The 26,642-nt window shown below is 42.1% G+C and overlaps 1 protein-coding gene across 3 annotated transcripts in view; it reads left to right on the forward strand.

Moving 5' to 3' along the window:
• Window positions 1–26,642, forward strand: part of SYTL3 (synaptotagmin like 3) — a 778,488-nt gene that overhangs the window by 412,433 nt on the left and 339,413 nt on the right. For all 3 annotated transcript variants that reach the window (XM_069607884.1, XM_069607886.1, XM_069607885.1), the window contains exon 9: window positions 12,835–12,972. In XM_069607884.1, the coding sequence (XP_069463985.1) occupies window positions 12,835–12,972 (138 nt within the window). The remainder of the gene's footprint in view (window positions 1–12,834; window positions 12,973–26,642) is intronic.

Raw genomic sequence — 26,642 nt, forward strand, 5'->3', positions numbered from 1 at the left:
ATTTGTAAACTGCATTTTTGGCCAATCTAGGATAGGTTATCCTTCAAGAGCTCCTATACCCATTCTTAGTTGATCTGTCAACTTTTTACAACTTTCTAATGTCTATTTTTGACTCAGTAGTCCGAAGTGACCCATCCATTACTTGTAGTCATTCTCAGATCAGTAGAGAGCATCTTTTGAGAGCTACTTGGAGGAGACTTACAGGAGACTTAGATTGACATCTGTCATGGCCATCCCTCCTTCTCAGGGGCCACCACCACCACAACAACCTCCTGGAGGGCCTGGACAGGGGAACAGGCACAGTGATGCGAGGGAGGATGAGAAGGAAGAGGAAGAAGAGGTAGAAGAAGTGTCTACCTCCAGCACCCGGAAAGAGTCATGGGTGTGGTGTTTTTTTACCACTGTTGGGGGTGTACTGAAGGCTCGGGCTTCCAAGGCTAAATGCACTGACTCAGTCTTTGACAACCCTGGCAGTACTCCTACGGGGCCATCTCCATGCGCTGCCACACCAGATCCAACCAGCCAGGTGCTCTGAGAAAGGCTGTTCCTTTCTCAGGAAGAAGCAGGTTAAGGACCTCTACTCCATCTTCCTCAACCTCTCCTACCATCACACAGGCTACTCCTGTGGGGCAGAGGATCCCATTGTACACCTCGCAGGCCATACAGAATGCAGTTGACTCTTAGCTTTCGAGGGTGACAGTACACGGTTTGTACTGCAACACACCGATCTGCAGGGAGGAGCAGTTTGGAAGTGCTTTTGAGGCCACGGTAAAGGAGCACGAGAAACACTGCAACCTACCGTAAAATTTAAGGCCACCCAACATCTTCCACTGCCCCACCTTATCTGTCGTTGCTGCCCCTTTCCTCCCCCACCTTACCTTGCCTTTGCTAACGAAAAACAAAATCTAAAAAGAATATGAGAGCCAAAAAGACCAAAAAAAGGGTACCTTTAGGAACTACCTTTCATAGTTAAAAAATAGAACTAAAAAAAAAACACAGCACCTTTTGCAGCCTGCTTAGTCCACAGACAGTACGAATGTCCGCAGACACCTGGAAAATTCCAGGAGTGGGGTGGGGGAATTCAAATTATTTAACTTGTTTTTTGTTCAAAAGTGGTGTCTCTTAAAATAAACTTTTTTTAATTGTCTTTCTTGCTTTTATATTTTTTTGGGATTATTTGGTTTGATATACTGAAATAATAAATGTTGTACTATAGTCAATTCATTTTTATAGCTTTTTTATAGTTTTCACAAAAAAACATTTACTTGTTTTCTCTTTTTCCTTTTTGTTTACTTGAGCTACTAAAAAATACATTAATCCATATTTCATATGTTCACAGAAACGGTTTCAATGCATTTTGAAAATTTGAAAGAAAAATCTGATTGCCAACATCAGTCAAATGTACTGTATTTCTTCAAAAAATGTTGACAATATCAAATTTGATATTTTCATTGTGAAAATATGTCGTGCCAACATCCTGCAAAAATGCACATACACCTTTGTTTACATTGCGCCTTGCTTTCTCGATTTGTGGACAAAATAAATTAGAACGCTTCCACATTTGTCTTTGAGCTACCCATTGGGATGTAGGAAAAGGTCCATCAACTTTGCAAATGCATCCTTCGCAGCACACTCTAAGGAAATTCCGGTGACATAGCCTAAACTGTTGCCTCAACAGTGAATAACGATGATGTCCAAATGGTAGAAAGTAACCATAATCTCACAAAACGGGAGCAATTCCGCCCACTTCATTCCTCGAACTCCAAACCAGGAAACTTCAAATTCTTGAAATCCAAGATTCCCACATAATCCACACTGCTTACAGTAAACCTTAAGCCAATGGACCCAAGAATCGCTCTCGTTTTGTGAGAAGCTAGGCACCATGAAAAAGAAGGTGTATGTACTTTTGTATATGGTTTACGGATGGCATATCAAGGTGGATGTTGTAAATACTTATCTATTTCTCTCCAATCACACACACACACACACACACACACACACACACACACACACACACACACACACACACACACACACACACACACACACACACACACACACACACACACACACACACACACACACACACACACACACACACACACACACACCAATTCATAATACATGCATAAACATTCCACAACTTTCAAACTTTCTTTTTTTCCCAACAGACAAAACATAATGCCTACTAGAAAATAAAGAAAAAATAGAGCAGATAAGAATAAAACAAGCCATATAGTCATCCTCCTCTAAAACAATTTATAGAAAACATTAAAACAAAACAGCTAGTAACCTGACTCAAAAAAAACGAAACCTTCTACCACTCAAAAAAGTAAGGCCCCTCTTGCAAAATCTAAAAGTAAAAAAGATGTACAAACAAAACCAGACCTACTAATGAACCTAACTCTATATCGACTAATGTTAACGTAGCCACAGTAAAGCAATCCAAAGAAATAATTTTACTACACATTTTTCACCGTAGAGTTCTTAACAATCTTATAAAAACAGCTACAAAGTCACAATCTACCCTTAAAAATGACCGTAGACAACTAATCCTTGAAGCTCTAATTGACAGCACATTTGTACTAAAGAGAAAGTTTTTTTATATTAATAACTAAATAAATTAATCAATAAATTACAAAAAGTACATGCGCTATGCCAATACAGATATGTTTTCAAACGTCTGTGAAGGTGAATGGATTCACACACGCAGCACAGAACTATATTTCAATGAAGGCGCTTATAAACAAGAATAAAAAAATCCCAATTGCCATAGACCATGCCATGGGTATGAAATGATAGGAGACACCATTATGGCAAACAAAACTCTTATAGAATAAACATCCCCAACAAACTTTCAACCAAATGTTACTTTTGCCCAAACAAACCATTCAATGTACAAATCGATGTGCTGCTTAATATGTAACTTATGCCAACAATCCTTGAAATCTTTTGCGTCAATTCCTCAATCATTATGTGAAACTAAAAGACAAAAGTAGCATACAAACTTTACAAACCATGGACTCCTGCTCAGTGCGCATCCACGCTGGACTGCAAGGACATTCATTAGCCTGCATTTCATGAACTGCTTGTAAAAGCACCTTTCACTACATCAAACTGTTAGCAATACACCATTCTGCTATACGAAATCTTGTCCATAGACTGTACTATGCAAAAAGCCCTGCTCTGGAACTGCAAAATTGAAATATCATTCTCCCACATGGAACCTCCAAAGAACTCCCTAGAGAAATAGAGCACATCCAAACTAAATATTTTGAAACTGAAATTGAATTAGAAAATTCAGTAAGTTTGGAAAAAATAGTGAAAATCTCACAAACACCACTCACCTTACACATACATACAAAAAAGAAATAGCTACATTTCAAAACACATCTGCTGAAATGCCAGACAAATTATGTGTCTGTTGTTGCAGAACTTTTTGTAAAAGAGCTCACAAATAGTAGATATGGCCTACAAAACAGAGGACAGTGAAGAATCCCAATGGTTCCAATTAGCTTTATATCTAACAGCAGAAAATAAATACAAAATAACTGACCCTCAATAGTTTGCACATACTGCAATACAAAGCTTGACAATAACCAAATGCCATCATGTGCTACTGATTACGTAGAAATCTTCCCGCTCCCAAAAGCTCTTCAACAACTTAACTTGTATGAGAGCACTGTAATCCAAACAGTACACCCATTTTAAGCTATAGTAAATCTTCAGCGGAAAATTGCCAAATTTCCTCCATTTGAGTTACTAAAAGGCATTTGTGGCAAAGTAGTATATTGCCATTAGATCTTAAAGAACGTGTAGAAACTCTAGGAGTACAACGGGCAATAGATCAATCATTGATTGTACTAGTTAATGGTGTACCAACAAAAAACAAAAAAATATGTGGCAATAACTTGTCAAGTTAAACAAAGTTAGACAAGCCTTACAATATCTTAAACAAAACAATGAATGCTACAAACATAGAGGAACAATTAAAAGAACCACCAACATTTTTAAAGATTTGCCAGAAACTGGCCAATTTGAACATCTACACTCCAAAGACACCATAGAATATGCATTAGAAACATATTAAACATGTCAGGCCAAAGGCTCCCCAATGGGCAAATGGGAGGAAAGTGTAGAAGCATGTTCCTTTCCTCTACTCTTTCCTACAGGAAAAGGAGGAAGATATGATGAAAGATCCACACAAATTAGTGCATCAGAATATCGCTCTTTACAAATGTGTTCTGAAGACCCCAGATTCAGACAAAATGTAGAGTACATGTTCCACCTCCTATTTGAAAGTGAGCTAGCAACTCCATGTTATGGGGTTGCACACACATTAAAAACAGGCTCTATTTTGCAAACATATCTGCTACCACACTGCTTCAAAAGATAAAAAAGACAAAGATGAAGTTATGCAGTCAAGTATCACAAATCTCTTGACAAACATGCATGGTACAAAAGAATACTGGTTCCGATGTCAAGCTGATGTACATTGTATGCTAAGGAACCTAGGCCCACCAAAATGGTTTGTTACTTTAATTGTGCAGAAAATGCATGGGATGACTTGCACGACATCTTATGCACAGCAAACCAAAATAAAGAGGGAACAGATATAAAAACACCAGGAGAACTATGTTCTCTTGAACCTGTCAGTGTGTAAGGATACTTTCACCATTGCTTCATTGCCATGCTGCACTTCATCTGCAATAAGAGTACCCCTCCACTCAGAGAAGTGGAACACTTCTTTTGGAGAAAAGAGTATCAATCCAGAGGAACACCACACATTCACATGCTTTTGTGGATAAAAGATGCTCCCAAATGTTCCCATGACAGTGATGCCAATGTTTTACAATTTATTAAAAAATACATTACCTGTGACATCCCTTCAGAAACCACACATAGTGACCTATGGACACAAATCTTATGCTTCCAAAAGCATACGTGTGGCAAATACTGCCGACGTCGATACAAAAGGAAGGGAAATACTATTCCAAATGTCGCTTTGGCTGCTCTAGACCAGTTTGCACAAAAGGACAAGTAAATAGCTTGGTGTCTTTTGTTAGACACAGTATAAAAGGCAAATTCCCTAAAACACATACAACATTCAAAGGGACAAAGCATCCAAGTTCATCAGTGATTACAATACAATCACTGCCCTCTTGTGGAATAGACATACAATACCTTGCAGACAATTCCACTGCAGTTGCAAGATATGTCACCGCGTATCTCACCAAAGCTAAGAAAACAGAGCTAAAAGACCTCTGGGATGACATATCATCTGATACAACACAGTCCCAGAAATTGTGCAGCTTTGGTATAAAACAAACTCTTCCAAAGAGAATGCAGATGTTATGAAGCTGCAGACCATTTAACAGGTGCACCCTTAGATGGGAAATCTGAAAACATTGTCTGGCTAAACCTTGGTCCAGTTTCATCATGAAAAAGAGTACTAAAATCCTACCAAGTGATAGTAACAATATCCACAAATGATTCCAACAGCCAGGATATTTACAAAAAGAATCTAATTGACACATACTACCCAAACAAGAGTACTTCTTTGGAAAACATGTGCCTGTACGACATAGCTCAAAATTACTTCTGCAAAAACAATGTCACGCCATACGAGACAACTGGCAAATATTCAGTATGAACTTGTGAAGGAAGCCTAGTAAAACTTACCAAGCCCAGTCTAATTAATAACCTGAAGTTATCGTTTAAATCTCCACAACATAGAGAAATGTATTACATGGCCCTACTGCAACTTTTGAAACCTTGGAGAAAAAAAGACTTATTAGGTGATCATGACTCATTTGAAGCTGCATTCAATGTAAATGAAAGCAGTATAACAAATGTCAATTTTAAATGATACAAACAAATGTTGGACAATGAATAATAAAAATAAAAAAATTTAGCATTTATATAGCGCTACGAACCCTCAGGTATGTGAGCGCAGCTTATTATTACCCACGGTGTGTGGTGCTCATTTATTGACCTCGGAAGGATAAAAGGCTGAGTTTGGCCCTGCCGGGATACGAGCCTGCGTCAGCAAGCTCTGCACAGATGTCAAAGTGAGTGCTCTACTCGCTGTGCTATCGGATCAAGAATGCTGTTGGAATGCCAACAAGATGAAGAAATGAAAGCTCTGCTAGATAACGACATTCCTGGAGGCAGTCGACCTTCTCTTACAGAAGCCAATAACCACTTGGGGAACCACTCATTCTAAATGAAGTAGAAATAGCCATGACTGAGGTAGAAAATACCATGTATAAATCTAAACAATCTGAAGAAGACTTCTTAGCGTTCAAATCACAGCTAAATGAGGAACTCACCATTTATCTAGAAGTCACTGAAGAAATTGAACATGGTTTTAAACATGAAACTAAAATGTGTAGCCATAAAGATTATAAACCTGTGCTCCTGTATGTAAGTGGTGAAGCTGGTTCTGGCAAAACATTCTTAATTAAAATAATCAGAAAATATCTACAAATCTTAACAAACAACAACCTTTCAGCTGTTGTAACAGCCCCCACGGGTGTAACTTTACACTGACTACTGCTTCTCTGAGTAGAACACCAAAACAAATTAGAATGCTACAAATTATCAGCAGAAGCCACAGAATTCTGAAAAAAATTAAAGTGCTCCTCATAGATGAAATGAGCATGGCTTCCAACCTCATGTTGGTTTAATTCACCTGAGAATGCAAGAAGTCCTAAAAATGTACTACGGAGAACTGTTCGGAGGAAAGCACGTTATTGTTTTCAGAGACTCCGACAGTTAACACCAGTAAAGGTTCAACCTATTTTCAAAACATTAGGACATAAACAATGCCATAACACACTCAGCAGCATTGGAAATGTAAATCTCTGGCAACATTTTTGCTTCAGAGAACTAACTCAAAACATGCGTCAGTCTGCAGATCCCACCTATGCTAACATTTTAAAGAGTATTAGAAATGGTCTGCTTACTAAAGATACAAAATAAATCTTAAAAACTAGACAAATTCATGAGCTATATGGGCAAAATACATCTGCCCCCATGTCAAGGAACAATTAACTCAACAAAATATAAAATGCATGTCCTTAATAATAATTTAGCATTTATATAGCGCTACGAACCCTCAGGTATCTGAGCGCTGCTTATTATTACCAACGGTGTGTGGTGCTCATTTATCGACCTCGGAAGGATGAAAGGCTGAGTTTGGCCCTGCCGGGATTCGAACCTGCATTAGCAGGCTCTGCATGGATGTCAAAGCAAGCGCTCTACTCGCTGTGCCACTTGACCGGCATGTCTGCTAACCCTTGCAAGCTGTAGACAATTCAACAATACAATATTGAAAAAAGAAATGCAACCCATACTGCATATCAGCTCCACAGACAAACTAGAAGTGCACAACATGACACTCCCTATGTTATTACAAGCAACAGCATGACTAAATAGCTTAGAAAAATGTATCTACAACACAGCTGGATTAGAAAAAGTAATAACTCTGTGTCTAAACTGCAGAGTATTCCTAAAATGTAACCTTGATTTAGAACAAGGTTTAGTCAATGGAGCAATTGGTACAGTTGTTGGCTTCCAAATATATCCACTTGACAACAACATTCAGTTTGTCAACATCCACTTGACAAACTTATAGAAGTTAAATAAAATAGGCCACACAGTAGCATGTTTCCTTCTTTTCAAAGACATGTACGTACAAAGAGATCAATTTTCTTTATCTGTTGCATTTGCTGTCACTATTCACAAATCGCAAGGTCTAACCCTAGATCATGCATTGATTGACATTGGCAGCACAGTCTTCAAAAAAGGTATGAGTTACGTAGCACTATCACATCTACATACACTCAATGGTCTATTCCTAGTTAACTTTGACATAAACAAAGTGAACACTGGCATTCCTTGCATCCTAGAATACAACAGGCTACGCACACTGTACACCCCGATCTAGATATATAACCTGTACCTCAGAAAACAAAGCGTAAAAAAGAAAACTAATACAAATAGAACCTATAGCAGATCACACACAATAACGCTAAACAAACTTTACAAAACTGTTTCTCTATCAAATAATACAACCACAAAACTCTCTAGTCCAAAAACAACAGCACATCCATCAAAAGACAAAGAGACAACTGTCTCCTCAAAAAACAACTGCAGGCCCATCAAAGCAAAGTGAGGCACAACTCTCTGGTCCATTTAAATTCAGCAACACCATTGGAGTAAATTGCTTTGCAAATGTTGCAATCAATCTTCTCTTCCAATTACCACAAATTGTTCACAACATTAACTCAAACGGCTCAGGCCAGTTGTGTTTGCAAATGCTCGTCCTTCATAGAAATGCCACAAATGGTCCTGACAGCACTTACAGTGTCTCAGGTATAAGACACGAATTGGACTACTGTACAGGAATTCTTAAGATTCACCATAAACACACAGGAAGAGCCACAATAATTCATAATGTACTTATTACAAGTACTAGAAACCAAAAACAACCCAGAAAATGAAATCTTCCCGATTTCATACACGTGGAAACATACATGCACTCTCTGCAACCATGTTTCACAAAAGCATATCCCTAAGGAACGATTTGTGTATGTATACATACCAAATTGGGAATCCTTTCCATTTCACCAGCTTCTGCAGAATATAAATCATAGCATATGAAGCCCTTTTTGTAACTCAGACAATCGTTCCAGCATGCAAATAAACTCACATGCCAATATGTGATACAAATGCTTCTAAGGTTCAATGCAGATGGTACCAAAAATAACTGTACGCTCACTAGCTTTACACACAGCCAAGTATATCTTGGCAATAAAACCTTCACAACAGTAGGCGTAATATACCACACTGGTGCCACAACCACTTCACGTCACTATACTGCATATTTTAAGATAATAGGTGGTTGGTTTGCATGTAACAACACTTCCGTTAATCCAAAACATAGGTTACCAGCAAATCTAACAAATGCCTACTTAATATTCCTTCATCCAAATTTACTCACTAAGGTATATCACAATACAAAGTTAGAATACGCTAACAGGTATCTAACTACATCCATATTACTACAATAGTCATTTTAAAATCCAAGACAGTTAGAATACACCAACGGGTATCTAACTACATCCATAATACTATCTAACTACATCCATAATACTACAACAATAATTTTAAAGTCCAAGACAGTTAGGATACTCCAACGGGTATCTAACTACACCCATAATACCTTACATTGTAATACATTTCAAATATGGCATCATAGTTATTGTTAATTCAAAACTTCTTGTAAACACCAGTATAGTTAGAATACACCAACGGGTGTCTAACTACATTCTTAATACCTTTTATTATAATATACTTCAAATATGCCATCACAGTTATTGTTACTACAAAACGTCTTGTAAACTCCACTATAGTTAGAATACGCTAACGGGTATCTAAGTACTTTAAACATACCTTTAACTACAACACACTTCAAACAAACATCCTATCACTCTTACCCTCACATCATATATCCATGCTACAACACACTGTAACACCATTCCATTGTTTAAAAGTATATAAATGTAAAAAACAATACATATATAGAGTAGGTTTTTTCAAAATCCCGTATGGATTTTTTTTCTCCCAATGACCCCATGATTAGTTCATGTCAATACAACTACAGTGTACCAGAAACTAATGTTGTACCAACCATAGTACATAGAATGTACTACTAATTAGGGTAAAAAAAGTAAATCTATACGTACAATTGTATGTAATTAAAGGTTTTAAACTATCTTGTTTAACAAATTGTACTATTTTTTTCACAGAAAAAGGACCAGAGATTCCAGCTGTATTACCACATGCAACCAAATAACCATACCCACTTTTATCCTATTTTGAAGAAACAAATACAGATTCCATAAACACTATCCTCAATTCTGCTACAATTATAAATACCATATAAACTTCAATTATATCAGTCCACCATATTACAAATACTATATACTCCCTCTAGAGTACCTATAATTACTATACACATATAACTATGGTTGTGGCCAGAACCACCACAATATAATTAAACCATTTAACAAGTACGTACAATACACCTACAAATAACAACACTCACCCTGAACCTCCCCACTCCCAATCACGTCCGCGGACAGTAAAAATGACAGCAGACTCAGTAGCACCTGCAAAACTTTTTTTCCCCTATAAAAACAGCTCCCTGTCAACTTTTTCCTACTCCCGCACCCTATCCAGACCCTATTTTGTCCACAAAATAACCCCAAATGCATTTTCCAGACTTTTTTCTTGCTGCGCTGTCCGCCGTCAGCAGTGATGTCCGCAGACCAAACATGGCGACCGTTTTCAAAAATCTGACGTACCTCATGGTTTTGAACATCAAATCAGCGTGCATTTTTGTGTCGAGCCACCCCCTGATTGGCCCAGGGGTGTCCGCGCACTCAGAATCAGGAAATTAGTCCACGGACCAGACTCAGATATCACTAATTTTTGTTTTACCTACCTTTTGGACAAATGTACAAAAGCACGCTTTCGGGACCAAGCCGCTGCTCCTGGAGCAAGTTTGGTAAACATACATCCAGCGGTTTGGGCTGTAGGTGTAAACAACATTTAATTTCCATTGTGTCTATGTTTTTGAGTTGTTGCAGCAGTGAATGGACAGAATTCGGAGTGAATTGGTGAGCAGGAGGAGAAAGACTGGTCTGCAGAGACTGGTGGAGCAGAGTGTTGCGGAGGAGGAAGGGTGAGGTGCTAGAGGGGTTTAGGTGTTAGAGGAGGTTGGAAAGGAAGAAGCTGCAGATTGGAAGGAGGAATTTGAAGAATTGTTGGAGGAGGTTGGGAGGATCCGAAGGAGATTGAACATTGGAAGAAGGAAGTTGGAGAGTTATTTAAGGAGGTTCACAATGATCAGAAGGAGGAGGTTGGAGAGTGGCTGGAAGAGGTTGGAGAGTTGTTGGAGGACGTTGGGAAAGATCAAAAGGAAGGAGGCAGAGTTAAAGAGGAGGTCAGAGAACTGTTGGAAAAGGTTGTAAAAGGTCAGATGGAAATACGTAGAGTCAAGGAGGAGGTGGCTAAACAGCATCTGCTGGGGAAAGGAAAGACAATGAGGAAAGGAGGTGGAATTAAGGAGAAGGAGGTCAGGCAACAGTATGAGGAGGAATGAGGTGAATTCAGGAAAGGAGGCAGAGTTAAGGAGAAGGCTGGAGGAGCTATATGAAAAGAGTAGAATCCGATTTTGGAAGAATATTAAGAGCAATGTGAGGAGGAACCCAGGAAAGGAAGAACTGGGTTAGGGGTGAGCCCACGATCTGAAGGGGAGCATTGCTGGGCCGAGGAACAATGTCATGGCAAAGCAGCAAGGAGAGTAGGCCTTGTCCTAGCTGGACCAGATTAGGCGGAGGAATGAAAAACTAAGCCAGATTAGGCAGAGGGACACAGAATCAATGTGTTATTTTTCTGCCATTTTGACCACACTGTCGGGCTGAGCAGAGATACAGTGGGGATAGTTGAGACATGTACCAGTGGTCCAGTAAGATGAGGAATTCCACCCTTGATTATTAGACAGGGACGTTTATCTGTACTGCATGGTTTTATTCTGGAACTGGGCAACGTCCAGACCATGTGAAGACCCTTAGGGACGAGACTAAGATTGGGTTTTGGGACCTTCCTTGGAAGCTACAGCTAGAAGCCTTTTAGTGGAGAAAGTGTTGTACTGATTCTTGAGAATTTTACTTCTAATATCCTACAATACAAGGTAGGTTTGAGTTGCACCGTGTACCATATATTGTTCTCCAGAGTGGTCTGTGACCCCGGTGTCCATTCTGGCAGTGACTATAACCAGATGTGTGGAATCCTGGAGAAGAAAACGGAAATAAATAATTCAGGGTTGCTTTCTGAAGACAGTAAACCTAGGGCTAGAAAAAGGTGGGAACAATGTGTGGGCGGTTTCCTAAAGACTTGTCCCCCTTTGGGGGGGGGGTTAAAAGGGAACATCATTTGCTTCCTCTCTCGTAGCACAAAAAGGTAATGGCAGGAACTGCAGAAGTAGACCCAGGGACTCAACAGTGCATTCACGAAGGTCAAATTGTGTGAAACACACATGAATGTATCATCTAGAGGAGCATGACACCGGATAAACCAACAAATGCATCAAAACTGAATCCGTCTTTCCGTCCCTAACCTGTATGCCTTTTCCTCCATGCCCTTTTAATGTACCATTAAGGGTCTATTCTTTTTACGACCACATGCATATTGTTGTACCCTATTACTATATCACCTTGTTGCAGAGCACTCTGTTGCCTCAGAGCTAGTGTTGTACTATATAAAACCCCAAGCAACTACTCATGCATCATATATAAATGTTCGACCCTGCGCACATAAAGTACAGGCTTCATGGTTAAGTCCTATGACAAAACCTGCTGACCAAGGTAGTGGTATGTTAAGCATCTTTTGTGCGTTTGTTATTTACCTGCCTCTGTTGTGTTGGAGACAGCCTGCAGTAGCTGGGCACATGTTGCCTTTTCCTGATGGAAAGGGGGAAGTACACATTGGTTCTGCACTCTTTCCTACCTGTGTACCTTCTGACTGGTATTTCTTTTCTGATGCAAATAGTGTTTGTTGGTATCCTTTTAAGCTGTCATTGTCACCACTGCAAAGGACACTCAGGAAAATGCTGGCCTGTTATTTGTTTGTAACCTCTGCAAGTCCCCCCTATGCACCCAAAGAACAACTACACCAGAGCGGAATTGCCTGCGCCCAAATGCAAGGCCTACACACTTCAAAATAATCCTCTGCCATGTGGTTAATATGGTCTATGTCTTGCAGATCGAGAAAGCGCCAAATCTTCTCAAGCTGATCAAGAAAGCTAAGGACGAGGAGGAGGTGTGTGCAAGGAGGCATTCCGTGCAGGGCGGAGAAGCTAGCCCAAAATGTAACCACCAATTTTCTGGAGGCATGAAGCGTGTAAGTCTATTTACTTTGTTAAAAGATTATTCACATTAAAAAATACAGTTACTCACTAATAGTCAGTAACAGAGCATGTGCATTGTTTAGGGAACCTGGTGGTTGTTTGAGTTACTGTTTTGCAGAAGAGATGCATGCCTGAAATATGAACAAAAGAGCACAATGCGCCATCTTATGTGGATTACGTAAGGTGCCTATGCATATGTGCTTGTACCATGAAATGGATTCAATTACCAGATTCACAGGCTGAAAAACACCACACCTCTCCTTCATACCGAACAGTGTCTTGACCTAGCAATGCCCAGTGACCTTCCACCCCTGGACTACTGTGTTAGTTACTTGCCGGGTGGCCTTAGAAGTAGATCCAGATAGTCCAGAGTACAGCTGCCAGACTCATCCTTGAAATAAATAGAAGAGATCATATGTCTTCATGCCTTGATTCCTGCTGCTGGCTCCCAGAAGCGGAGCTCCCAGAAGAGCAGCTTTAGGATCTTCTGCCTCATTCATAAAGCCCCAGAGTGCATAAGAATGATTCTCAAACCATGAAATTAGTTCTGCATAGAAACAACTCTTCACTACCTCCATATTCAGTAAAAGGAGAAAAGGTGGGACATGAGTTGGTATCACTGGTCCTAACCTTTGGAATAAAATCCTGGATAACTTGAGAACCATACGCAACCACTCAGAAAACAACTAAAAAATTACCTCCACTCCCAAGCCAATTGTAAATGTAAGAGTTTATTTGTAAAGCGCATATACGCAAGGGAAGTGCTTCAAGGCAGGAAGGGAACAAGGGAAAACAGTTGTCACTCTTGGGCCTTGAAGATTCCGAATGATCACTAGCATACTAGGCCAGAGGCATATCATAGTGTAAGTGCGTGACAAAGAGTGAGGGGGAAAGAGCAGGGAGGAGGGAAAGGAACATACAGAACAATAAACTACAGTACTAGGCCTGTCGACATTTCAGATTGCTTGGTGGTTGGTCATCTAATGCGCCTACGATGAGTATTTCAGGCACGACCAAGCAAGGGAGGGGAGACAGAGGGAGGACCAGGCAGACAGACTTGCTAGACCTAGTATATTTAAGTTTTTTTTCGAGCGCAGAACAGGAAGTGCGAGGGATGGCGAGGGGGAGAGTGTGCACAGTCAAGCAGGGGCTTGAGTTAAGTGCAGAGTGGTTGCCCTTCTCATGGAGCATAATGCCGTAGTGCCAAGCAGAGTGCAGAGGCCAGGAGGCAAGTGCAGGACTGGCGGGGGAGCCTGGGACCCCTGAGGCTCTGAGGGGGCACCAGGCGACCAGTCAGCCAACTGGGCAGGCTGGGGAAGAGAAAGAAGGAGGGAAAGAAACAAAGAGAAAGGAAGTTATCAGGGGAGAGGGAGAGAGAAACATGAAGAGAAGAGGATGGTCTTGGGGAGTTTCCAGAACTTAAGGAGTTCCGTCTCAAGACGGAGAGAGGCAGGCAGGCTGTTTCAGAGGGAGGCACCTGCAGAGGATAAGGATCTACCCCCATATCTCTGTTTGGAAAAACAATTCATCTGCAGAGAGTTGGCGGAGATGGAGGAGATGGAAAAGTGTCCAGTAACATGCCAAAAAACAAGGTATGACTTGGCACACAAAGTCCAACCCTGAGAAACCCTGCTCTCCTCTCGCCTTCTTCCCTGCTATCACAAGTGCACTTGTAAGTTTGCGGTCAAAAGGTCATATGGACCTAGTATTTTGATTCTATTTGATTCTGGGTCACCATGAAAACTGGTGTGTAAGTCAACATGGACGGTATCAATTCCCCACACCACCATTCTAAGGTGTGGGAAAGAGTGGCAGGAAGAAGCCATGTTGATGAGGATGGTTGTTGACAGTGCTCTGCCGTGGTGCAACTCTTGGGTGCATAATCATGTTTTTCTTTGTTAAATATGAAAACTTCGGCTTACAGTAATGCCGAAAGTATTCCATTAAAACATTCTCAATTTTTGTCCTCCAATCCACTTCTTCACTCCACTGCTTCATTCATCATCAGTACATCTCTTCTTCCTTTTGCAATGTGTATGCCACCTCACAGCGTGCCATGACTCTGTGAAAGAAAGGAATTGAGTAAATGTGGCAATAAAGGAGGGGAATACCCTCACCTGTATTTGTGTGGAACGTTATGTTCGCTAGGGGTGCTACTATGCCATGAGGGGAGGGAGTCACATGCTTCATAAAAGTGGTGGATTTGCTATTCTACAGAATAATGTGTAAGGATATGAGGAATTTTATAGTCAGACTCAGGTTTAACCAACTTCCTACTCTAGAGGTACTGGGGTCTTGGTCTGGAACACCTCGTACCGAAACAGTGTGTAAGCTATGCAACACTGCTATTGAATCAAGTCATCATGTGCTTACTGCTTGCCCTAGTCAAAACATGTCTATATTAGGGACTATGATCAACTTGTGCATAAGTATTGTGGAATGAATTCAGATACATTTCGAGTATGTTGTTCTCTACTGAAACTTTGATAATAATGGCATCATCTTTTTATGTATGAAAAATGTTTTTTTTTAAATCAGCTTGAGTAACGAAGGAATACTGCTGCCATTCATTTTGTAGTATTGTACTGTTGATTTTTTATGCAATTACTTATACAAGTTCTATATGTGTAATGAGTCTGATGTGTTAATTTCGCCATTTTTATGTGCAATGATTCTGATTTGTTTAGCTGTGTTTTCTTCTCTTTTGTGTCTTTGTTAGCATGAGTTTGATTGACATTTTTTGTGTTTAAGGTTTGTCATAAACCATAATACAGAATTTAAAAAAAATGTGCAAATAACAAAACAGTTTTTTGACCACAAAGCAACACTTTTCTTATTTTGAAGAACCCTCAGATTCGCCCCTAAATGTTCATATCATGGCATTTCTGGTTTTGTTCTTAACATACCTTCTTCCCGTCTACTGAACTCAACCTTTGTCTCCTTTGCCATCTTGCTGTCTACTGAACTCAACCTTTGTCTCCTTTCCCATCTTCCTATCTATTGAACTCAATCTTTGTCCCCTTTCTCATCTTCCCGTCTACTGAACTCAACCTTTGTTTCCTTTCTCATCTTCCCGTCTATATAACTCAACCTTTGTCTCCTTTCCCATCTTTCCGTCTACAGAACTCAACCTTTGTCTCCTTTCTCATCTTCCTGTCTACTGAACTCAACCTTTGTCTCCTTTCTCATCTTCCCGTCTATAGAACTCAACCTTTGTCTCCTTTCTCATCTTCCCTTCTACTGTACTCAACCTTTGTCTCCTTCCTCATCTTCACGTCCACTGAACTCAACCTTTGTCTCCTTTCCGTGCTCTTTATGATGTAGCACAAGGTTCAGTTTTCAGAGCCCTACTGTTCTCAAACTGTACTGTCACTCATTTCAGTTATCACTTCTTCTGCACCTTCTGGTGGCACTTGTGCAGACAGCACCCAAATTCGTTGTTCTTCTTACTTTCCTCAAACACTTCATGGCACTACTTTGCACGGCCCACTCCTCCTTGCTGACTTGGTTGATTTTCCCACTTGCTACATCTCATTTCAACAATAACTAAAATTGTTCTTTTTGGCCCGATGACCCCTCACACCCCATTTCAACCCAGGTCTTGTCCTCTTTCTACATCAGCGCATGCCCATGTGTTATTTTATATCCTCCTTCATCGGTTTCTTCCTGTATTCTGTCCTTTTCTCAGATCTGAATAGACCAATTCTTAATACTTGGAAAACCCTGGTCCTACTTTCTTGTATTGCTCTCTATTCTCTTTTTGCCTCCTTGCTTGTACTTTGTCCCTATTTTACATTTTTCGTTCTCAACCTGCCATCATGATAACATATTTCTGTGGTTCGTTTTCAGCCCTGACTCCTAATTATTTATTTTGATATGCGCATTGTCCTTAGGTGTTTTCTTGGCCACCTCTTTTCTATCTGCCTTCGTTGGTTACCCTTTTTTCCTGCTCGGTCAATGCGCTCTCCTTTCTGGATTGATCCTTTTTTATCCCTCTTGTTATTCTCTTTTATGCATTGGTTCTTTTATCTCCACACCCCAACACTATCATTCTTTACCCAGGTCTGTCTCAGTTGCACCCAGTTTAATACCTGCTCATGGTTTCTTGAAAAACGACTGCTTCCTGATGCATTTCCTGCTTAACTTCCTCTTCTTTATTAACTGAACACTTTACTTATGAGGACTGTGTACGTTTCTTTGATCACAAGCCACTATTTGTAATGATCTGAAGAACGGGGGTGGTGGTGCCTTATAAATGCAATCAAAAAAGTATGTTTCTCCGACCAAAAGCGGATCATCTCGTAGCATCTCACCCATCCCTGGATGCGCCTTATGATGCCTCACTGCAGTGGTGGCAACCTACCCATAATTCTTATAGTTCCGCAAATAAGGTCTGTGGGCAGCTGTGTAGCCTCTAGGCAACTTTTCAATTCCTCTACAAACTATTAGGCAAAAAGTGAAACCAAAAGAATTGCACTTGATTGCGGTTATCAGTTACTTTGCCCAGAGAGACCCTGGTTCCGAGTTTATTCTCCTGGCATACCAAGATCAAAGGCAGCCTCATTCGCAAAACACTACGCTATTGCCTGCATGTTTCCGGCAACATCTGGCATGAGTTGCAGAGCTTTGCCAAAGCAGGCCCACTGGTTTGTGCACATTACTCTACCCCCCGGCCCGAGCTTGAGATAGTTGCAGCACCCTGGTATGCGGAGTTTCGAAAGTTACATGATGGGACAACCTTTTCTGTCTATATTCAGTATAGTGAGTCTACAGACAGTAATCCTCCCCGGCACGTTTAGCTGGTGTGGCTGTGCAAAGCTCCTGTGTGAGCTATGCACGGCGGGCAGTGAAAGCCTTCACAAACACTTCCATGCACAAAGTTGCAGACATTCCTCTTTGTTGCAGTGAAGATTGCTGACTCTCCAGTGGCGTGAATATGTAAGGTGCAAGCAAGGTATTGCCCAAATTGATGGAAAAAATTTGAACAAATGGTAGATTTGACCGAATTTGGTCACTACCATTAGTTCGATTCACCCGCGAACAAAACGTTTGTGGGCAAACAACCCACATCCGCAAGCAATGCCTTCACCCATCCTCATGCTGCAGATTGAAACTTGAAGAGAGATGCTGATGAAAGATTGTGCCAATTCTAATGAGAGATCTAGGAGAACAGGCAAGCAGGCGTTGCTACCATTGGCCTCCCTGAGGATCTCATCCCTCACCTGGAGGGAGGCATTCTCAGTGCTGTGACGAGATCAGCACCCAGACTTGTAGGAACACTAAAGGTTTAAGTAGTCCATGTGGATATGGAGCAGAAGGTAGACTAGCTTTTACAGACTCATACCCGGGATGGGCAGACTAGTAATAGGTCAAATATTAATGAGAACGGGGGAGCCCCAGTCAGTGTTTTTGAGAAGTGGGAAAATCAGTACCTTTTTTAAAAGATCAGAAAAAATTGATGGACAAAGGCAGACATTAAGGATGTGACACAGTAATGATAAAGCTCCGGAAAGAAGTTACCCACAAAGTGTGCCAGGATAACATTCATTGGTTTCAAAGAGGACACACTGGAGACAAAATTAGGTAAACGGTTGAAAAATTATCCAAAATAGGTAAGTTTCGCTTCAGGAATAAGGGATTTTGGTGGTTTGATTTCCCATTATTGTTCATTCTTTCCTTTTATTCTGCCTATCAAGGTATCATCCCCCTGCATCGGTTCTATGTCATATTTTTGCTTACCAAAAAGACTGATTTTTTGGGCCGATTTCTTGCCGGCCCGCAAAAAGCAAAAATATCCCCTTGCCTTGCCCACCACACCCACCCTCTCTGTCCGGATTACTTCTAAATCGGGGGTTCCAAATCCGAACCTCCCTTCCTCTCCCACTCCTGCCTCCTTCCCCACCCCTGACATCCTGTTCCCAAAAACACACACACAAATACGCACCAAGCAACACACACACATGCACATATAATCACAGACACACACAGCAACACTTACCTGTTCTCTGATGCTTGTAAGCCCCTGCGTGCACTTGTGTGGTCACAGAGCAGTCTTTCTAAATTGATCTACTTTGAATTCGGGCTAGTGAGAGCTACCTTTTCACTTAGTAGCTATTTTTCCCAAAGTTCAGGCTAAACGTCCCCTCGCTCAACAACGCTCATTCAAAACCTTCCCTGTCAATGAGCTAAAAGCAAACCTTGCAGACTTCCCCACCACACGGAATGCCTCGGGCCTCCTGGAATTATTCAGCAACTCTGCTATGAAACTGGTGAACACTCATGCCCCTCTAGAATCCAGCCGGGCTAAGACCAAACCATCAGCCCCATGATAGACCCACGGGCTAACCTTCAACAAATGCTCAATCAGAGCAGTAGAGAAACGGTGGCACAAAAACCATAACTCACCAACCTCAAAGCTCTGCGCGCAAACCCTAGGACTCTGATTACCGAGGCCAAAGATGCTTACTACACAACCACCATTGGGGCAGTCTCTAACAGGAGCAAAGCCCTCTTTGAAGTAGTAAAGCATTGTACCAAACCCTCACCTGACCCAGAGGTACCAGCAACTCAGGAAAAATGGGACAGAATCAACACATCACTTATTGAAGAAATAGACAAAATTCGAGACACCATTGAGTCAACATCTCACAGTATTAGCATCCCCTGCACCCCTGCATGCACACTGCCCCTCTGGGCCAAATTCTCTCCTCTCTTTCCCCCAGATCTCCTAAAAATGATTGCCTCCCTCAAACCTACTTCTTACTCTGACAATATATTTCTGGCCTCCATCATTAATCAATTGAGGGGCCCAGCCCTCAATGCGCTCCTCAGCATCTTCAATGCCTCCCTCAAGATCATTCCTGGACACCCTCAAGACTAGTCTCATATGACCTCTTTTGAAAAACCCAACCGTAGATCCAGAGAACCTGGCCAATTACAGGCCAATTGTGAACCTCCCATTTATTGGCAAAATCTTGGAAAAGTAGTTGCTACACAACTACTTGCCAGAATCGAACAACTCCACCTTCAAAATGACTATTATCAGTCAGGGTTCCGCCCAAATTGTAGCATCAAGACTGTACTATCCAGGTGGTGGATGGTGCTCTCCAAATCATGGATAAGGGAGACTCATGTCTCTTCCTCCTCCTTGACCTCTTGGCTGCATTCGACCACATTGACCACCACATCCTTCTCTGCCTCCTTGCTGACAGAATGGGATTCTCTGGCACTGTCCTGAATTGGTTTACCTCCTACCTCCTACCTCTTGATGATCTTGTTGCATTCTAACCAATCCAGGTCTCCTGCGGAGTCCCCCAAGGCTCCATCCTCTCACCAATCCTTTTTAAACTTTACATGGAGCCCCTGGCACTCTCCTCAAGGATCCCAATATAGCCATCCACCAATACGCAGCTGATAGTCAGTTGTACATGCGAGTAAATAGCGCACAGGACATCATTGGTCTCTGCGATTACCTAGCCATCATCCAGTCCTGGATGATGACTGCCTTCCTCAAACTAAACCCATACAAGACTGAATGCATCCTGATTGGTCTACCCGGTAAAAAACAACTTGTCCAGCAATGGCTCAATGATAGGTGCCTACAAGGATTTGATCCACAACTCTCAGACTGAGCAAAATACTTAGGCTTCACCATTGTATCTATCCTTCCAGAAACACATAGCCAAGAAGGGCCAAATACCCTGGCTCAGAATCTCTACCCTTCAAAATCAAACCCTTCATCCCACTGCAGGGTGTCTGGACCGTAGTGCAGGCCTTGTGGTCTCACACATCGATGGAGAAAAAGCTCTCCTGCCAGCTACTCACTTTGCTGCCCTAAAAGCAGTCCACATGCTGCAACACGTCTTATTACAGGAGCATGAAATTTGACCAAATTACCCCCATCCTACGTGAACTACATTGGCTTCCACTCCAAGCTAGGATACTGTTCAACTCTGCATGTATCATCTACAAAGCAGTCACGAGTAGCACACCAGTGTACCAGGTGGCTAAGCTCCACATATCTGGTGGCACGCGCTCCTCGTACAGTAAATGGACAAACCGACTTGAATCACAACTTGTCCGCAAAGAGAGCACCCACAAACAATCCTTCTGTTTTGGAACTCGATCCCGGTGTAGGCTCAGAATGCCCCCACAATCCTGCAATTGTGCAATTCTTTCAAAACATAGCTCTTTCAACAACACCTGACCAAGGACTAATTACAATGGACCCACATACTGACGCACAGACCTCACAGTACTGCGCTACTATTAAAGGATGCCTGCCCAAATGCTGGCTACCCACACACAGAGTGTGCCCTCCAGCTATGTCCACACTTTAAACAATAACAAAAATAAAACAATACAAAAGTATGTGCAAGTGGGTGTCTACATGTGTGTGTGTGTCAGCGCAGGTTACTAATAAGAGTGCTCACATTGTTTTAATGTTTTTCTCTTTTCTACCTTTGCACACTTTGGCCCCCATTGCACAATTTGGCCCCCATTACAGCCTTGGTATTACATGTAAAAATGAGAGGGCCTTTTTTACCAAAACCTTTTTTAGTGGGAAATCCCCATTGAAAAGCCCTTTGTAAATCAGGCCCAGAGTAGTCTACACATTCTACTTGTTTCACTATTGGCCCCATTACAGGCTTGGATGCATTTACCACTTGAGGTTTTCCAAAGGAACACTGCCTAATTAAAAATGGATTAGCATCATGAAAGACATCAAATATTTCCCTCGAGGTTGAGGCACACATTGTATAAGGCCACCTGATGGTCATTAGGTGAATGTTCCTGTATTAAAGGTCACTGCAGGACAAAGATCTTCTGCTTGTGGACCTACAAAGGGGGTGAATAGGTGGGCCTCTCTGATCCCTATGTCCTATCCTCCTTTGACATGTAATGTTGAGAAGGGTCTATAATGATCCTTCTCTGCATTTTAAATACATTGTAGAGTAGCAGTCTGATCTGCTACTATATATAAGACATTGTTTACTGGCACCGTTGTTTCCAGACCACAACACTTAGAATGAGGCCCATTGTCATTCTAAAAATGAAGATGGAAATATTAAAATAATGCATGCAGATTTAATGAAACACCACCAGTGGTATTTCAGTAAATCTGCATCTGTTACTTCTGTATGAGCAATATACCTGTAATCTAGGGGGGGCCTTTTGCTTATTTTATTAATTTATTGATTGCATTTATGTAATGCCCAGACCTGGATGTATCACAGCGTTTGTACAGAAGACATGAAAAGGTAGGATGGAGCAGCGAAACACTATTTAGAAAAAATTAGGGCCTCATTAGGACCCTGGCGGAATGGGTTTAATGGCGCCGGTAAAGGTGCCAGCGCCGTGAAACCCATTCCTCTCTATTACGAGGTTCCGTTGCGGGACCCACTCTGGGTGTCTGGTCAGACCAGGCGTCCTTTGCGGGTCCCGCGAGGGGACCAGGGAGCTAACAACAGATCGTCATTAACGTGCCCGTTGTTCGCTCCCTCCCCATTCCCATTGAGCCCTATGTGGGCTCGAATGGGTATGGGTAAATTGAATGAGGAATTACCGGTCCTCCAAGGTTGGAATGGCCCGGTAATTCCTCATTCAAGGAACCCGGACCCGAGTTTGCAGGTAGCCATGCCCTGTAAGTGATTTCAATCCGGCACTCACCTAAGTCAATGCCTAGCGTGTAATGCACAACTAAAATCCTTATTTATTTGTGTCTAAAAGTTATTTTATTCTGAACGATGTACCACTCATATCACAGCCCTCTCCTGGAACCCCCTCGGTCACACTGAACCAGGAATCAGGCTGGTTTGCAAAGTTAAAATATTTATTTATGTAGTTCACAATTCAATCACACTATGTTTTAATGGGTACACAATGATCAACAATGGGGTGAAATAACACTAAATAATCTCTTTAATACACAAGGAGTAATAGTGAGCAAAACAATTCAGCACAGAGATAATACTTTTGTGTGTGTGTTCAGATCAAATAGCAGTGTGGTTACTATTTCCCCCTGCACACCCCTCAACCCCCCAATATGCAATATAAAGAGATAAGAGGAGAGAGAGCAGGTATTCAGGAATGGCAGAATTCAAACAAAAAATCAATCCCAATTTCCCCCAGTAAACACAAGAGAGAAATGGAATTGATTGGCAAGCTGTCAAAATGGTTTTTATGGTTATCTTGAGAATGGATTGGGTAAAACACTAAATGTGGTCTAAATCGCTGAAATTGTATACATTCTTATGGGAGACGCTCTACATAGTTGCAGACAAACTCTAGCAATGATTTAATACTAAGAAGCAATGTGAAATCTTAAAACTGAGGTCAGAAGCAATCAAAAGCTGTTTTACACGTGTCCGAATTTCCATAAAATGAACTTCACTGCAAACTTTTCAGTGTGCAGTAATCGAGATTACGGGCAAACTATATGGATTTGGAATGTGGTTGTATGAAATTGTGTTTCTAGCACAAGAATTGAGGAAGTTATGGACGTTTTAGTGGAGGTCGTTTTTCGAGTTAGGCGCAAGAAATGGAAAACAGGAATGCACTTTAAAATGACAAAAAGGATTTCTTACACTATGTTAAAGACTACCAAAAAGTATAATGCCACACAGGAAGGTCATTCACGGCCGATCATAACAGTTCTGGTGTGATACTCTACTTTCTGTTTGGTTTGGGAATTACTTTCTTAATCAATCAATGGTAAGTTAGGGTTTAGGAACACAAATGAGAGAAGAGTCCACGCAAAGATAGTTCTAACAATATTGGCTCAGAAAGAAAGAGAGGATGGGTTTAAGATAGGGATTAACTAAGCAGTACATATGCTAGTGACGCAGTTCTATCTATAGATACTCACTATATGTGTTTCAAATGGAACTGTCAGGATTCTGGTCAGGGCAGACTGCTGGTCACATCGGATTGGCAGCGTCAAGGCGCTCGGGACACCACACGGCACAACTGGACTGGATCTGATCTGCAATGGCTCTGGTCACAACATGGCACAGGTGGGTTGGATCTGCCCTTTTTGGTTCTGATGATAATTCTTTTAGCAGGCAAGCAGTACAGCACAGCCTGGCTGTATGTTTGATGTTCCCCTTAGGTTTCTGGGGTTGGTTCTGGCCCTGGAAATTAAGGCCTAGCTGAAAATGGTTCAGCTATATAATGGCCCTTTCTGCTTTGCCAAGTTTCTGGAGTCAGGAGCAAGGAAAATGAAGGGTTCTGCTGCAGGGTGCTCCGTCAGAATCCAGATAGTGGGTGAATCTGTGTGTCTTTTTGAGTCCTGAGCTGTCTCTATTTATGCTTATGATAAAGGGGTGTGTGTGCTGGTTTATCCTAAACTCGCCCCTTTGACAGGGATTGGTCAAGGTCTCCTCTCTTCTTTGATATGAGGAGAACAACAGGTGTCACCTTTCTGATGTGGGTTTATGAGGCCTAGAATCCACCCCTAGCCTCTTGAACACAAAATCTACTTTTGGTACAATACATATTTCCACATGTACGACCTCTATAACAACCACATATTTAGATCACATATTTTGAGTAGCAGATACTCCTCAAAACCCCATCGCTGTAGGATCTTGTGTCTGCTTTCCACCGAATTCCGCTCTTTTTATCAGGAACACAATGGGCCTCATTACACGGTAGGCGGAGGACCAAGGTACTATTAGCACCTTGGTCCATGCCGGTAAAATACGGGCACCGCCTTGGTGGAAAGGTGAATTACCGCCCTATTCCAAGGTTGGCGGGGCGGTAATTCCCCCTTCCCCCTTTGCCCTTCCCCATTCCCATTTTTGTCCCATAGGGCTCTATGGGAATGGGGAAGGCGCTAATTACGGTGCCGCAAATTGCGGTACCGTAATTAGCACCCTGGTCCCTTTGTGGGTTGGTTTTTAACACCTGCTAAACAGCAGGTGTTAAAGTACCTACCCGCAAAGGGACCTCGTAGTAAGGCGTTATGGGTTAATGGTCACCGGTACCATTACCGGTGACCGTTAACCCTTACCGCCTTCCGTGTAATGAGGCCCAATGTCCAGTTTATCAGCAAATGTGTACAAGTGTGCGCGTTGAACATGGGCATACTTATATAAAGTTTCAGACTTCTATCAGAAATACATATGGTGTAATATTGCATTTTCCACCGTTTCTTCCCAGAACATGCCACAGAGTTCTGGCGCCTTTTCACCCGTGCATCCAGAAATTACATTAACAATGCTGTTATTTCTATATTTGGCACAATTTTACATAGTAAGTTATATGTATTTTTTTTTTTTAACTTTTATTTTTGGCGGCAGAGGTATACATTAGGCACACACATCAATCCAATAGGTGAGCAGTACAGGCGTATTACAAATTGGTACAAAAGTCACACGAAATCACAGTGGTCTCAACAAATCAACTGAGCTTCACATGGGAGAAATGAAAAGATGAGTTCACGGTACAGGAGTAGTCTTCGATGGAGTAGGGGACTTTGACTGTTGAGGTACGCATTAAATTCAACCCAGATGTTTTTGGGGCGTGAATGGCCCGGGAGCATGGTCAGATATTCCTCTTCGCAGTTTCGTGACCAGGTGAGCAAACGCAGCCAAGTCTGGAAGACCGGAGGAGAGGAGCTCCTCCAACCCTGGAGTACACATTTCTTGGCTACCATAAAGCCTATGTTCAAAAACTTAGCCAAGCTCCCGGTGCAGACCCCCCCCCCACACCCCAAACAAGACTGCCAAAGGATCAGGGTCAATCACCGTGTCAGTTATTGCAGCAAGTGTTTCTAGGATGCGCTTCCAGAATTCTGACAATCTATCGCAGGACCAAAACATATGTAAATGGTCAGCTTTTTCGGCCCCGCAGCGTGGGCAAGAGTGCACAGTGGCACGGGTGAACCTCGAGGTGCGATGTGGAGTATAGTATAGCCTGTTTAAAAGCTTGTATTGCATGGCACGATACAGAAAGTTTAGGGAGACTCTTTGGGTGTGAAGACAGATTCCCTCCCAAATCTCATCAGAAATCTCCAGACCCAATTCGTCTGCCCATTCATCACGTGCCCTAAGAGCCGGGGTAGTGTCCTGCAGGATCTTATACAGGGAGGATATGACGCCGCCGGCGCCACCAGAATTAGCGATGTATGCAATCGCCGGAGCATCCGGGGGCTCGTCTGGGAATGAGGGCCACATGGCTCGAAACGCGGCCCAGAGTCTATAGTATTGAAGAGTTTCTACCGCGGAACCAGTGTGCCCCGGTTTCCACGTCCGGGGCTCAATAAATCTGCCCTCAGGGTAAAAGTCAGATAGAGCCTAATATCCCAATGAACTCCAGTGTCGAACCAAGGCAGTATCATGTGTGGGTTCCAGCCCGGGGAAGGACCATGCAGGAAGCCAGTTGTAATATGGAGAGGACTCAGGCGTCGGATAGAGCAGATGCGTCCAGGCACGGAGGGTCACATTGATTGGATCAATAGGAGAGTCGGGTGTGTAATGTTGGTGCAGAATGAGGGACATTGTGTTGACACCAGCGGCTGCTAGACGCTCCAACTTGACATGCGGGCGCACTGGAGAACCTGGGTACCAATGAGTGGCGTGTTGGGCTTGGGCCGCAGTCCAATAGAGGGTCAGATTAGGAGCCGTGAGACCCCCTCGTTTGTATGGGAGTGCCATGTCAG

Source organism: Ambystoma mexicanum, chromosome 4q (genome assembly GCF_040938575.1).
Source record: "Ambystoma mexicanum isolate Mex_15411 chromosome 4q, UKY_AmexF1_1, whole genome shotgun sequence".
Taxonomy (NCBI): domain Eukaryota; kingdom Metazoa; phylum Chordata; class Amphibia; order Caudata; family Ambystomatidae; genus Ambystoma; species Ambystoma mexicanum.